Source organism: Zeus faber (assembly GCF_960531495.2).
Source record: "Zeus faber genome assembly, chromosome: 14".
In the NCBI taxonomy this organism is placed as follows: domain Eukaryota; kingdom Metazoa; phylum Chordata; class Actinopteri; order Zeiformes; family Zeidae; genus Zeus; species Zeus faber.
In genome coordinates this window covers 29,569,802-29,586,773 of record NC_137200.1, presented here as the reverse complement: position 1 = coordinate 29,586,773, position 16,972 = coordinate 29,569,802, and the positions used below count along the sequence as shown (strand labels likewise).

The 16,972-nt window shown below is 43.6% G+C and overlaps 1 protein-coding gene across 1 annotated transcript in view; it reads left to right on the top strand.

Annotated features, from left to right (window-relative positions):
• LOC307240031 (roundabout homolog 2-like) overlaps positions 1-1,236 on the top strand; it is a gene marked incomplete at its 3' end in the record, with an annotated part of 98,894 nt that extends 97,658 nt beyond the window's left edge. The window contains exons 27-28 of the mRNA XM_080013606.1: positions 155-397; positions 1,199-1,236. Coding sequence (XP_079869732.1) covers positions 155-397; positions 1,199-1,236 — 281 coding nt within the window. The remainder of the gene's footprint in view (positions 1-154; positions 398-1,198) is intronic.
• Between the last annotated feature and the right edge of the window lie 15,736 nt (positions 1,237-16,972).

Here is a 16,972-nt window from a genome sequence, read left to right as displayed (position 1 = left end):
TAGTGTTATAATTCTTGCTTCTTTAATTACCATTTCATGTTTAAAAAGTCGACTGAAAGACACGCATGATAATTCCAATGTGCTGTGCTGTCCTGTACCTGCGCAAATGACAAATAAACTCATTCTCAACCTGAATCTGAATCTGAACCTGCAGCGCTGAACTCGCTGCACGGTGTGGGAAGCCGCATGCACAGCTCGTGGGCGGCCGCCGCCACCTCCGACCCCTCGGACGAGTGCATGGTGACCGTGTCCACGCTGGAGCGCCAGCACATGGCGGCGTCCTGGAGCGGCACGGCGGCGTCCGGTAGGGCCACGCCAGGGAGGGGGGTCCCGCACAGGCCCCCCGGCACCGGCCACGCACACCACCCCAACAGCGGGAATCCCTCCGCCAACAGAAGTGACAAGAGGGAGAAATGTGAGTCGTCTTGAAAGACAAAAAAATGTATATAGTTGATTTATGTATTTATGTATGAATAATTCTACAGCCTGTCACTCACTGCTCATTAATTCTAATTAATTTGAATCTCTCGAGGACCCTAATTTGCTGCGCATCAGGCTCACAGGCCATTTGATGATATTTATCATATTCCACCTGTCTATACCATATTTTGGGAGATAACAGTGAAACTAGGATCAAAACGTCATTATTGTGGATTCTCTAACGCCTTATAATTGAATGGTGAAGTTGAACTTTGGACCCCATGCTGAGAACCGATGCGCTTTGCTCACCGTCCAAAGAAGAAAAACCTTTCCGGGGTCATTTGTGTCACGACATCGTACCGCTGTAAATCCCGAGAGACGATTTCAAAATTGCAAAAAACAATGTTCCACCGAAGCGAAGACGATCTGTTCCCAAAATGTTGAGCGTGCGTCTCGCTGTCTCGTCCACAGAGTCCTTGGGGCGCGTGGTTCCCGCCGCCGGCGTTCCGTCCCAGGACGCCGCACAGAGCGTCGCAATGAGACTTTTCCTCTCTCCGCCAAACGACGACGGACGAACTTCCGGCCGCTGAACGAAGGGAAACCAGGGAGGATCCGGGGGGGGAGCGTGGGGTGCGGACCAAACGCAGATCTGTAAATGTGGTGTACAGACACAGACGCCGGTCTCACAGTGTTCTCCTTTATGCCGCTTCCCGCGCAAAAGATAATACGACTGTATGTGTTACGTGTCCGCTTCCGCTTCCTGTCACGCGGTGTACAGAAACTCACACGGCGGAGAAGAAGGAGCCTCACAACTAACTGCTGACGGATGAAGGTGAAGGACTCGCGTCATTTGTAAATAATTCCGTTTTTTAATTTGTCAGTTCCTTTCGTCTTTTGCTTTGCTATGCAAGCCAAATCTGATGTACCTTTCCTAAGTTGAGGTGTTTTGTTTTGTTCAAATTTTTGCTCAAATGTCGGCTCATGAAGCTACTGTATCGTTGTACTTTGCACAGGGCGTTTCGGTGATTATAAGCACAAACTCATCATCAGCTGAGCTGAAGAGGAGAGTCATAAAGAGGGAAATCTATTATATTGAAACAAACTACGGCTCAATAGAATATCTGACGGTGACGGAGGCCCTTTTATTCAAAGTCACGAGGAAGAAAAACAAATCTACGAAGAGAATACCGAAATACTGTACGAAATATCACGGGGCTTTTTCCACGCAAAAGTAACTGCCGACACTTGCGTGCACTGCAACGCACTGAGTCACCGCAGCCAGCATGCAGCCCCTCAGCCAACGCCCAGTATCCCTTTGTGTGTCCCCAGTTTTGATGGTGACAGTAAAGCAACAACTTCATTTCTGCATCTATTTCTGAAAAGTAGTCGACTGACAGAAGCCGTTGTTCTTCATCTTTTCTTTTTAGATAATCTATAGAGGGAGAACAGTAAGAACATTATAGGAAAGAGTCCGGAGCCAGGCACTATGCACTACCCACCTGCACAACATTGATTTGGCCACACTGGGCCGCGCCCCGATGACATCACGATTCCATCACTGTGACTCTTCATGACAGAATGACTCTTTTTAGTCTTGCATGATACACAAGACCTAATTATTTGCAAAGAAGCCCCCTTAAAAAGGCTGAGAATGTCTTTGGTAGTCTCTACAATTTATAAAATGCCGCCAGTGAGTTTTTCTTTCTGCCTATGAGATTCACGGTGCAGTGTTTCAACACTTTTTGACGCTTCTGTTCCGGTCGCTCTTGTGATGGGTCTCCCTGTAAAATAATCTTTACCTGCCGAGTTGGTTTGCCCTCAGGAACACATAGCCACAAACAGTCCGGCCGTTTTTTCAATACATTGATGCAAAATAAAGTGTGTATGTGAAAGTGACATGTACTGCTTCCTGATTGGCTCGGTCCACGTCGTCCGCAGAGCTCCTGTCAATGTGGACGCCTCAGAGTTACCAACTGTTTGAGTTTCCATTCCCAATCCACCCTCCTTTCTCCTTCAATGCAGTCAGAATATTCACTTCAAGGGCTGCAGATGGAATTCTAAATCCTGTATTAGTATACTGCATATACGCTTTATATTTGTAATGAATGAATAAATGCATCCCGTACGGAAGAAACCAAAACTAGGAAATTACACCAGTCCAACAAGTGAAAGGGCAACATGTTTTTTCAAGGCCTTTGCTCGAAGACGGTCACATTCTTTTCTTCAACGTATGTCTTCTTCTCATTGTTTTTTATTTTTGTGGCGGACCCCGCCACCAACAATGGAGGCCGCACAACACTGGAGACAGGAGACCGATACATAACGCAAATACATTGATTGGCAGTTTCTTACGAAGTGGCAGCTCAATTAAGTATCAAATAAGGGATTTTCTTTTGACAAAATAATCTCATGGATTACCACTTTAAGACGAACTTGTTAAAGCCACTTTATCTCAACAGTATTTACAGAGAGAGAGTATTTGTATGCATTCTCCCTCCCAGCGCTGGAAGGGCTGTGATCCCTTTTCTTTTCTGCTGCTCAACACGCAGAGCGCGGCGGCGTCCGGGCGGCGACGTGTCCATCAGGTGTCGATAAAAACCGGCATGGCTGGACGGCGGGGCAGCGGGGGTGATGTTAACACACCCTGCTTGCTGCCTCCCACACAACTCCACCTAATCTGTATCTGTGCAGCAACAGAAACAGCGGCAAACTGAGCTGCAGCAGCTCAGTTTGCCGCATTAGGAATGAGTCAAAATCACATCATCTAGTCCTGTAGTTATCTGCTGCCATTCATTAGGAATGCAATACAATATTAATATGAAATCTTGTAATTGTATTGAAAGGTTAACTGTTCTTAAACTAGACATACAGTTGTCTGTATATACTGTATATGCAGAATTTTGAATTTTGAATTTTGAATTTTGATGATGTCACGTACACGTAGGAATCAACACTTGACACGGTGACGTACCTTTGATAATATGGGCACGGACGAGCGCAATATTGCCTCCTCCGTCAAATTCCCGAAATCAAAAAACCCGACGGCAAACGGAGCCAAAGCACTTACACAAACACATTGATCGGCAGCGCTCGCGGCCCGACGGCTCGCCGCCACTCAGTCAACCGTGAGGAGAGCCCGCGCTGCTGCGACACGGAGCAGCCATTAGATCTACAGGATAAATACACGCCGGGAAGTCGATCCATAGCCACCAACATCCCATAATACCGCGAGCAAACGTTAACAATCTATAGGCGTTCGATATGCTCTGGCTGAGTTGCAGCGGTGGGAGTCTAGTCACGCGTGAGCATTTCCCCGTTTTTCGACCGTTCCTCGTAGAAACGGAGGCATTTCTACATCTCTGGTTTTTATTTCTCCCGTGTCGAGCTGTGAAGGACTTTCACATCGATCGCTTATTTTTTCCCTTTCCATACGAACGGCGACGCTGGAAGATGTTTCAAATTTCCATCGGCGCGTAGAGTTGGGGCAACCGGAGCGTGGTCCCAGCGTTCACCCCCCTCCCGTGACAATACGCTTCGGCTCCGATGGCGTGACCTCGGCTCTGAAGCTGCTCCGCAGGGGGCCGCCGGGCGGCTCGCCCCACGGCCTGACCCCAGCGCGCAGGGAATTGGCAGGAGAAAGAAAAAGTGAAGGGAAAGGGAAGAGCCTTCCTGTGCCTTTCAGTGGCGTGGGAAAAGATGACCTACAAACAGAGAGGCTCGTAACGGCAGCGTCCAATTCACTGAATTCAAGAGATGCTCCGACAGAGGTCCGGCTCGATCAAACAAGCAATTAAAAAAGAAAAAAGAAAAACTCAAAATAAGTCAAGTATTTTCCACATGGGAGGAATTCATGCAAAACCAGAAATGGGATCTAAATGTTTTCCTCACAGCTCACTTTGCACTTTGATACTGTTTTACTGCACTGCAGCTCCGTGGAATACTGCATTCCCTTCAGTCAGTGCTTGGCCATTTGTGAATAAAGACCGTTGTCACGGGCAACCGCAATCACTTCTCCTCTCTTTTGGATTAAATTCCCTCATTTCACATCGCTTACATGCTAATGCTAACACCGGCTAGTGGCGCCATCTTGTGACGCCACATAGGAGCTGCAGCGGGAGCCTTGAAGAGACGAGCGGGGATGGGTGTGTAGGAAGTGCACCCCTTACGCACCATGGTTTGGTTCCTTCCCTAAGCAAACGGAGAGGCACGGGGACTCACAGCGGAGCGCAGGTCGCAGATGCGCCGAGGACACGCTTCCCATGAATACTTATATGGTGGGGCCCAGGCCCACGGGGAATCAAGGGGCAAAGGGGCAGGTGAACCCCCCCCCCCGCACGTGTCCGATATACAGGATAATGTGCACCCAGCCGATCATTATGGGTTATTTTGCGATAACCACTGTCTGGCTGTACATTGTCCCTAACTGTACTTGTGCCGTTGCTTTACTGGCTTTTCTGTTGCTTCACCTTACCTTATTACTACTACACCTTTGCTGATACTGTACCTTGCCCTGTGTGAAAAGTGCTATCCAAAGCGCTGGAAAATGCACCAAAGGTGGAACAGGCAACCTTTTCACTGCGATAACATGAAACCTCGCCGACGAAGGCTCATCCGCGTCTCGTGACATTTGGCTAATTGGACCGTCTGAGCGGTGTGGACGTGGGCTCTGCGCCGACTCCACCTTTAAACGGTGGCTCCTGTCTCTGCGGCTCCGCTGCCCTCGGGGTGAGAGTAAAGGCCAGCGGTCTCATGGCTGTTACCTCCCTCAGTGCCCAATTTGTTGCTTATCTTGTCCAGCCGTCTCGTTAATGTCCTCCACTTTCCATAGCGCCGCTGACATATTGGAAAAAGACCTTTCCCTTTTCCCCAGAACATCAAAGAAAATACACTTTCTATATTATTCCTAATTATGAAGCTTATTATTATGATGTGTGTCCACATGCATGTCTTCAGCTCAGGTATGGCCAGCTGATGTTGTTGACCTTTGTCAACATTAAATCATTTAAAAAGCCTATATATATTTTTTAGGTTCCTCAGATTTAATTTGATCAATTAAGATGTTCATTTTAAGCTGGAAAGAGCTAAACAATAGGTTTTACAAATGAAAGCCATTTTTGAAGTTGACTCCCAGTGACTCCAATCTAATGCTTTTTTTCTCCAGTGTATAGTTTGGTAACAAGAAGCAGAGCTGTGGACTCACCTCACCGCTTCATTTCAGTCTCCTGCTGATGCTTTAATTACTTTTAGTTCCATTGTTACAAAAAAAAGAGTCAGAAACGGCAATTCTTTTAATCGCTGGCTGTATCACTCCAGTCAATCGCCAACCAATTCCGTCCATTAGCGTCCTTAATAGTCCCCAAAATAATTAATCACTGTCAACAATCCGAAAAAAGTAATGAATATATATTCTTTATTCATTTCTCCCAGACCTAGACAAAGAGAGATGCTGAATGGTTTGAACTGGGGTCACATAATTTCATGCATATTATATGCCCATGAAATATGGATGGTAAAATATGGTTTCACACCTCAGGTACTGACTGTCACACCAAACCTAACAGGACACATTCAGATTGACCCAAACCTAATATGTCCAAATCATTTGATCGACCATGTCTGCTCCCGCCTTTCAGATACAGTATCATGATATTCATCAAATAAGTTAATAGCAAGTTAAAATTTGAAAACAACTTAAAAAACCCACTCCAAACACAGCTCTGTCATTCAAGGAGTGAGGATGACGGGAGGATGTCTGAAAAGCACAGTGGGCGCGGTCACAAAGTGGGCGTGGCTACACAATCCCCGCCCACTCAAGGCAGGACATTTACTTTCATTGGACCCCGCCCCACCACCCTTCTTTCGACATTTTCTTTTCGCATTTGTGACGAAGAGAGCAACAAAAAGTAGCTCAGCTTCCTCGGTGCTCAGTCGGTGGTGATTTCAACCAGCCACACTGAATCTGGAATGAGGATTTGAACACATTTCCAAAATTGACGTTGATATTATGATATTATTATTATATTATTAACAACTCCTGATTTCCAGATATTCAATAGATATTCCTTTAGGTGTGTAACTCACAGCAAAGGGGCTGCTTTACCCATAATTCACTGCTGCTTTACCCAGGATGCACTGCTGCTTTACCCATAATTCACTGCTGCTTTACCCAGAATGCACTGCTGCTTTACCCACAATTCACTGCTGCTTTACCCAGAATGCACTGCTGCTTTACCCAGAATGCCCTGCTGCTTTCCAGCCTGAGCAGCGCTGAGAGATGCTGTTACACAGTTACAGTTTTGTGCAACAACTCTTTGACTACAATACTTTTTAACCAACAATCGAATTAAGGATGTTTAAATAAGGTTCATGGCTTCATGTTACGTCGACATTTATGTTTTTTTTTTTAGGTAATCAAATAAACACTTGAAAAAAAAACGATAAATGTCTGAGGAGATATGGCTGGCAGAATCAGTGACTTCTTTTAAATCACTGATCAAAACCCATTTTTATAGATCTGCTTTTTTTTCATGTACATGGAAAAACATAAACAAAGAAACAAACAACAACACGTACATGGAAAAACATAAACATAGAAACAAACAACAACACGTACATGGAAAAACATAAACATAGAAACAAACAACAACACGTACATGGAAAAACATAAACGTAGAAACAAACAACAACATGTACATAGAAAAACATAAACATAGATACAAACAACAATATGTACATGGAAAAACATAAACATCAGACAACAACATGTATTGGAAGTTAATAACTGGAACAGCAACCGGTCACGTGGCCTCTTCCTGTCATAGTTATGGCAGTAAATGAGGGAGAAAAGGAGAAGGATGCAACCAGGAGGGTGATGGCGTGTGGTCCTGTCTGCCTGTATGTGTGTGTGTGTGTGTGTGTGTGTGTGTGTGTGTGTGTGTGTATGTGTGTGTGTGTGTGTGTGTGTGTGTGTGTGTGTGTGTGTGTCTGTGTGTGTGTGTGTGTGTGTGTGTGTGTGTGTATGTGTGTGTGTGTGTGTGTGTGTGTGTGTGTATGTGTGTGTGTGTGTATGCATGTGTTTTTGTAGTGCGGTGTGTCATGTGACGAATAAAGATTCTTATTCTTCTTCCACGACAAAATACCGACCGTATAGGTCGGTGGCGCCTCCAAGCAGTGGAAAGGGCCCCGTAGCCACCCCACAGTCCCGCAGCCAAATAGCCCACGGCTGCAGAAAAGCCCTGAGCAGCCGCAGAAGTTGGGACAGGAGCAGCTGCCTGCCGCATCCCCACCCGCATAGCTAGCACCCCACCCGTGCAGCAAGCCTAACCCTAACCCTAACCCTAACCCTAACCTTTGGCCCATTGTGTGGTTGATGTACTGAGTATGAGCTTTGGCACTGGGAGAGATAGGTGAGGCGCAACCAGATCAACGCAGGGGCGCAGCAGGCCTGGGAAGGACCAGGCGGACCCCACCCCAGACACGACTGCCCATTAGCACGCCCACCTCCAGGACCCGGAGGCACCCGACCTACAGCGACCAGCCACGGGTGCAGAGCGGCCCGCCATGCGGACCACAGAACAGTGGGCGGCAGACGGCCCCTCCAGCCACAGCCCGGCCCCCCAGTGACGAGTTTTCTTAACAACTTGCTCAGAGCAAAGGAAGAGGAGGATAATGGCAGATCCGCCGTTTTTCAACCAAGGTCTAATTTGAGAGTCACCGCACACTAGAACGTGTTTTTTCTTTGAGCCGTAAACGGAAATATATGACTGTTCTCTAATGAAACTAGGCTGTCAAATGATTAAAATAATTAATCACGATTAACCGCATGATATTTGGGCAATTAATCACAATCTTTACAATTAGTCCAATTTGACACGAAATAAATATGTTTGTATTTAAAAAGCAGTGCATCAAGCCATGCTAGGATGTTGTTATTGAGAACAGAAACACAAAATGATGTTTATCAAAATCAGTTTAATGGCATTTGTGTCATCGGCCTTGACTGGAGTCCAGCCTCTTCACACTTTCTTAAAATCATCGGACACGTTCACGCTTCTCTTGGCACCGGCGCCGTCTCCCTCCGCTCAGTCACATCCATCTTCATCGGTTGCAATACATCTCCATAAATAACTATAAATCCACTGATGCACCGGCTCAGCGCCACCGTTGCACAGCTGGATTTACGGCTCCTTGTTCATTAATTACCTTTCTTTGAAGTGCAAAGAACTGACAGCGATAAATCTGAAGTCTCACGAAGCCCTAAAATCCCCATCCCTTGCTGTTCAGCATTCAGGGCGTCGCTCCTGTCGCAAAAATCAAACCCCCGCCGCAGGCCTCCCAAACATGTCGAGGAAAATCAACAATTAAATCAATCAATTAAACAACACAGACGACCTTCTATGAAATACCTCAAAACCCCGTTGCCATTTTCTGCCATTTATCACAACATAAACGTATGATTATGTAATAACACGTACAGCTGTTGCACTAGAGCCACTGGAACATAAACATGTGGGTAAACAAAAACTGGGTTAAACCCAACTGACAGAAACTCGCCAAATTCATATTCTATTCATTACGATTTACAGTGTAACATAATATAATTGATTATTTCTAACATTGATATATTGACATTTGGAAACATCTGATTGTGGATGTCATTGCTTGGCGACTCGGTCAGCGCGTCCCGCCACGCCCGCTGCCCGGAGGTGTGGCGCTCCTGGGCCTCCCTGCCGCAGGAGACGGTGGCCCCGTGCCACGTCTGCCCATTTCCAACGGGAACTGACCGGGGCTGATGTACGTACGCGGCCGGGAAGGAACGCCTGCCGGGAAGGAAAAAATGTCCACCCTCACACGCCGGCTAAGCTACGTCGCCGCTACGTCAGGTGAAAAAAATTATATAGAGATATCGATATCGGGAGCCTGAATAGTTGTTGTGTTCAGTTTTACACTTACCGCACAAGAATGCTGTGTTTTGATCTGGCGGGTTATCCCTGCACCGCAGACGGTGACTTTATTTAAACATTCATTTTGCAAGGAAAGCTTTGGTCATTGTGTTGCATTGCATGGTGCGATGTGCATTATGCCCAACAAAATGCCAAATACACCGTTTAATGATTATATGACACATAAAAGCTCTGCACAGGCAATCACTACACAAGTGTCTTCTCTGGAAAAGTCTATATTCGTCTGAACGAGGACAGAAACTGTCTTTTTGGCATACCGCAATGGAAAATAAAAAGGTTGCTGTGTTAAATAACTAACCAAAGTTTAAAAATTTAGCCTAGATTCAAATTTCAAAAATTATGTTTTTGCTTAAAAACGAAAACACTTGTGATCAGTACATTTCCAGTAATTACTGATGTATCAAATAAGACCCATTATGGCTATTTTTGATGTATCAGACTTTTACTCTTCATTAATAGAGTTAATACATCATTTGCAGAACCACATTTATGACATGGATTTACCAAGGAAATGTAATATATTTAAATTTAATCCGGCATGGTTGTAAATACACACTTATAATAGTATAGATGACAATGACATTATTGACAGATAAATAGGGAAGATTGACGGTTGCTATGGACTCCGGTTGCCATTTTTGGAGGATCACTTATATTCAATTGCATAGAGAAAGAAACAAGTAAAACATATGAAATGTACAAAAATGGAGACAGGAAGGGAGAAAACGGAGGGTCAAGGTCTCACACAAGACGGTTGCAAGACGGCTGCGTGACACGTTTTCACCTAACACCACTTCCAATCCGTCTTTCAACTGGAAGAATGCCGACCGGCAATCACAGTCAATGCGAGCGATCCCCCAAACTAGGGCGGCTTGTTCCAGCGACGTGACGTCAGCTTCACATGCCCTACAGATCAGCTGATATAAATAATAGACAACAACACTATAGTGCTTCGAAGGTACTTGAAAGTCCTCGGATTGCAAATAGTCATTGTATAGTCACGGTACACATGGTACACGGATCACCAAGTAGTAACTCAACAATGTAAATACAGCAATTATTTAAAATGATTAAATAAGATTAAAAATCAGATACAAGTGTATATATATATATATACATATATATATATATACACCAATGTATTGCCAATAAAGCATTACTATAAACCATAAATTAGTCACAATATTCAATACAATCAAAACAGCTATTCTCAATCTGATTTGAGGTCACGTGTCACCTTTGGATTACGTTGAAAACCTTTTTTTTTTCTTTTTTTAAACACACTGTGAAACCTTTTTTCCGTCTCCCTTTCCTGTGGCTGGTCCACATCCACAGAGACAGACTCTGGGAAGAAGATTTTGACAACTCCACTGTGAAAAATGTGTTGCTAATAAAGTTTGTTTTTGGTTCATTGTCAGAAGTTTCTATTTTCTGCGTCTTTCTGTGTCTTTCTATGTCGATCACCCACAGGAAACTGAGGTGGAGAAAAGGTTTAACAGTGTTAAAAAAGCCCCAAACTGACTTTCTTCTTAATCCAAACGTGACGTACATGACCTCAAATCATTTATTTTCTCTATTTGTATTGAAAATAGCTGTTTTGTTTGTATTGTGTTGAAATGTTCCTCCTTAACCCAAATGTGCTATACATGATCTCAAATGATTCATTTTCAAAATGTATATTTAAACTTGCCTACGTTTATGATGTTTTTTGTTCATTTTTTTTTACGTTGGAATTGAACGCTGTATATTGATAATATACATTCTAGTAGTAATGATATGATTCTAGTTTTGCTTTTATGTGACAGACTAAAAATATGTTTTCCAAATCTCACTCAGAATCAGGCTCTGAAGTCCGCAAATCTGAAGCGCTCATCTATCGGCTCAACTCTTCGAGCCGCCGAGTCTCAAGAAGCGCCGCCGTCTCCTGCAATCATCTGATAAAAGGAACCTCTGCCTTGACTTGGATGGAAAGAGAGGGACTCAAAGCCGGGAGGGAAGTGCTGCGAGGGAGCTCTGGGATGATCTTCACCGTCACAATCGTGTCCGTCGTCAGGCTGTTGGTCTGCTCGCTTCGATCGCACGACTCAATAATTTAGACTCCGAGCAGCAACATTCTCTAACAAATGGAGCTTTGGTTGAGTGCGTGAAGACTGGCCTCCAGCCCATGCTTCAGTGCTCACTGTGCGGCAGCTCATCACACTGAGCTAATCCTTGCAATTTCATTTTTGCAGGAAACCTTTGTGTAAGCAGGTTGAGTTTCTCCACAAAACCCTGGAGAGCTACAGCACTATGTTTAATAAAAAAAAGGAAAAATAAAAAAAAATAAAGAATTTATAGACATGCAATATCGAAAAAAAAATGTTTATTGTTGTTCAAAGCCACTTACAGTATGCTAGACTATTGTGTCATTAATCGTTCAATTTGCAATTCACACACTCAACATTTGTTATCGTTAAATGAGACCGATTTCAAATGAAAGGACATTGCATACCCGATGTAAATGGGTCGCTAAAATTCAACGGCTTATGCTGGAAATGGCGTTTTAAAATCTAACTTTGAGCACCTGCCCCTCTTCAGCTCTCTGCAGGGAGGCCGATGCTATTCTAGCATCATTTATGCTAAAATACTCTAACGAGCAGCAAAAGAAAACTTAAGTTCTCAGCTATGAATAAATATGTTTTGATATAAACAAATGCTTTTTCAAATTAGGTGATTTGTGGTAACTAGTACCAGTAACCAGCAACCCAGATGATCACGGGGTTGACTGGCACAATGTTAAAATGCGATAGTTACAAAAAAAATGAAACAACCAATAGAAAACAATTTGAACATTTAATTCAAACCAGAAACAGAAAACATGAGCATTTAATAGAATATTTGCTCATTTTAAAAACCAAACAACATTTTTAAACAATTCATCAGTAGGAATGTCTAATGACTTTTGCCATTGACCATGAACAATAATGATGATTATTTAACAGTACAAACATTTTTTGTATACCCCAACAAAATATACATTAACAGCTACAAGCTCATGAACAAGGAGAGCATCGCTAAAACATTTGCTGTGCCAACCAACCCCACTTACATTTGACCCGACTTTGTGATGAAAGGATGTTGCAGCGACCATCACTCATCACAGACTTTCAAATCTTTATTCTAATTCCTGTCTATTAACTTGAAGTAACAAATTTCCAATAGCTCTATCTAACACAGTTTTATCACACGTTTAACCCACAGAGCACCTTTTCACTTTCAATACTATCGATCTGAAATGTTACCTTCACCAAAAATCGTGACAACTTTCAGACGTTTGAGCATAGTGGATGAGCTCAGGTCAGGAAAGCAAACATTCTGATGAAACCTTTTTGCCTCTGTGACCTTCAAAGGACAGGGAAATAGCTGTGTGCAAACCAACCCGGTCTCCCCAACATTGTGCTGACTGATGACATTGGCCAGGGTGAGCAGCTATAATGAAAAACAAAGGGGACCGAGACAGCTCCCTGTGCTACACCGAAGGATATGTTTCGCTTCTCTGACCCGTGATTATTGAAAACATTGACAAAAATATCTCCCAGTTAAGAGCACTTTCCAGTGCAATGTTTGAGAGCGATGTGGGCAGTGCGGGTATGGTTAGGTTGGTGTTGGGGTGTGGTTGTCCGAGGGGCGATCGGGCAGGCCCCCTGCCGGCTGGGTTCCGGCGGCTCGCGCCTGGTGCAGGGTCTTTTCTAGCATGCTGCGACCCTTCCGGTGCCACTTGGAAGCCGCTTGCCGTCGTGGGTGTGGGTTGGGGTACTGGAGGCAGCTGCCCCGGGTGGTGGTGGAGGGCCCACATATCTGGCAGTTTAGGAGGTCAGTGGGGGGGGTGGCATCCGGGGGTCCTGGGTGAGCTCACTCCGCTACGTGGCGGCCGGGTGGGCCGGTAGTGGAAGGGCAGGGCTCGCCTTTGTGCGGTCCGTTGGTGAGCCAGGGGGCCCCGCCGGCTCCCTGCGGCTGCTTCTCGTGCCTGCACATGGGGGTGGGCTTGACGTGCGCACCTCAGGGGTGCAGGGTCTCCTCGCACTCTCTGGGACTCGTTTTTGCTCCTTGGGCTGTGCGCGGGAGTTGCTCCATGGGGTTCTGGCTTCTCTGGGGGCTGGGGGGTCTTCTGTCTTCTGCTCGGGGCTTTCCTGCGGCCGTGGAATGTCCATACGGCTGCAGGACTCGAGGCCTCAACAATAAACAAAGAAAGAAAAAAGAAACAAACAAACAAAAACACCAACCAAAAAAAAACAAACAAACAAACAAATAAACAAATAAATAAATAAGATGAATGGATAAATAAATAAATACATAAATGAGTAAATAAATAAATAAATAAACAAACAAACCAACAAACAAACAAACAAATCAATCAATCAATTAATCTTCCACACTACTCCGGTGTGTTGAAATGCGGAGAGACTCCCAAACCGCCCCTTTTGTTTCTCTGCGCTGCCATCCGTTCAGAGAAGGGCTGCTGTCCTCATGGAAATGTCTCCTTATGAAATATAACTCGGGGGTGACAGCCACTATTTTTTATTAATTTATTTTATTACTTTTTTGAGCCTCCCTGCAATTGCGTGACATTACCCTGGCGGCCACGGTCAACTCTCTATGAGCAGACTGCGGAGAATCTGCTGGATAAACCCTGAGAAATTGGAAAATGAAAATACAGCAGCACGCAAACACACACACACACACACAAACAAATATACAGATACACACACATACACACGGAGGCAGACAGATGTACAGAGCTGTGGAATCTTTGGAAAAATAGTGGACAAACAAGGTATTTGTACTTGAAAATAAGAGAGAAAATAAACACGCCAGATAAACACAACCTTTGGTGGCAGCGAGGATATTTTAACACCAACTGCAATCAATATATAAAAAGGTAAACATGAAATAAGTTCAAATCCAAACCAAACAAACAAACAAACAAATAAATTATTACATAATATAAAATAATATCATATTATTTATATAATATACAGTATATCATAATACAATAATATAATAAAAAATACATATTTCAACACTGACTACCTGTGATTCTTTGTACACACAGAACGTGGGCTTTATTTGGTGAATTCTGACCATCTCCTTATATTTTTAATCCCAAAAGTTAAATATATATGTACAGTAGAGTATGTTAGCATTATCAGTTATTATCATAATTACCTTTATAGCTGTTTGAGCACTAGGCAACTCATTGAAGCCACTTTCACACATGCAGTCCATCCCTGAAATGTTTCCGAACATTTCCTGCATGAGGTTTTGTGTGAATGGGAGCAGGGATCGATATTCTGGGAAATCTGTTCCATCAATTTCCCACCTCAAGACTTGGGATCATTTTCGGGTAAATGCCGGTACGGCTGTGCTGTGGATGGAAGCAGTAACATGCCCAATCCAAATAAGGTATTTGACAAAGAACAAACAGTTGCTTTTTACAAATTTATATTTCGTACAAATATTAAAAAATAGATTTGTTTTCAGTAATAAACGAAAAACATTAAATACGGTGAGTCCCATCTGAACCGTGGGGCTCGGCTGCAAAGTTGAAAAACTGAAACTCGTCTCTACGGAGACGGATCTTTATGTTTCTTAAAAATCCTACTCAGACCTCAGACGAGTAAGGGATGGGGAGCGGCACTCCAGGGTGTACAGCATGCGTGAAATGGACTTTAGTTTATATTTTGCATTTGTGACACTATTGGATCCATATCAATATTAAACATTCATCTTCAAAGTAATACTAATGCTACATTTGAGGGTTATGCACACGACCAACACATTTCTGAAACATGAATAATTTGATGGGCGAGCGCCTGACGGTCTGCTGTAGCTGCACCTATTAAGTGCTCTGCTTTTAAAAGGCGCGGCACTGATCCTCTCACCTGCGTGCTATAGAGGACGTGCACTGAGAGCTATATTCGATTGGCTTGTCAAGCGGCCAAGCGTGGAATTTGATTCTTTATATGAATCACATGGCTGCCAGGAATCCATCGCTTAATTACTGAGCAAAGCTCTTTCTACTTGGACGAAAAAAATAAAGGGATATGACGGGAATATGGTGGGAAAACGTGTCCTGACTACTGCATGGCCAAAGGGAGCTTGAAAATGAGATTGTATGGGAGTTGTAGAAGGGAAGTGAAATTAATCACTGCTAATTTAATAGATGTGTTATTGCAGTTACCAAATACCAAATGAATTTCACTTATAAAGCCACTGCACTAGTTCAAATGTAAAGAAAAAAAGTGTTACTGTCTGCTGGTGTAAAGTACCATCAGAGTGTACCTTCACCAAACATATGCATAGACAAATAAAGAGCTTTTAGCCCGATTACTAGTCTTAACAAATACACTGTGTTTATCCACTGTTGTTAACACTGCTGGACATGTTCATGAGGACCGGGCTACAGCGTTGTGGGGACCTGCACCTTGCTTCGCAGGAAAACTCCCCCTATGGCTGTATGAAGAGAACTTACAGTGATATGGCAGTTTTTTGGGGGGGTGGAATAAAAATGTATTTTAGGTGTTTTAAATAGAGCTACATTCGGAACTACCGTGTGTTTGACGCATAACCATCCATATTGATCACTACCTGTGAAGTGAAGCGCCCGTTTCAAGTGAGCTGTGGGTTGCCAAAAACTTTGGCACAACATAACTCTGAAAACTGACTGAACTGGCATCCCCACAGCGCCGAGGCGTGGAGCTCCTCATCATAATCCCTTAAAAGACACAAACAAAAGCTTTTCTTCTCTGGCGGGTGAGGGGTAAAACCAGGTTTGGCCACCACACCACAATGAATATCGTGGAGCAATTTGTTTTAGTCAAAATGAAATTATCTGAATATTCATCCTATATTAAATAACAATTTACCTGTCTGTATTTTCTTAGTGTTAGTAAACAAACCTCAAACTATTTGCAGTAAATATTGTATATATTCAATATAATACAATAGAATGTACAATATAATATTTTTTATGTATGTATTTTACTTACAACTGCATTTGAAGACATTTTAATGACAAATGATGCTGTAAAAATGACAGACTTTTCCCGCCTGGGTAACAATAAGAATATCAGACATGAACAGATTTATTTTCCTCTTTTCATCCTTTACAGTTTTTTTGGATGCTCTGTTTTAAGGTTTTCAGTTCATTTCTTAAGATTCCATCACAAAACGTCCTGACCAGCGCTGAACAGAAGAGACGAAGATGATGATGATGATGACGCTGATGATGATGATGATACTAACGATGATGATGATGATGACAACAACGATGATGATGATGATGATGACGACGACGACGATGATGATGATACTGACGATGATGATGATGATGATGAGGACGACAACGACAACAATGATGATGATGACAAACATGACGATGATGATAATGATGAAGAAAGAAGAAACAGTCTTTATTCGTCACGCAACACACCACACTACAACACATGCTTGCACACACACACACACGCACATGCTTTTTGATGGTGGCCGGTGAAATGGATTCTCTGCTTTTAACCATCCTGGCTTGTCCTTCCTCTGGGGGCACAGCC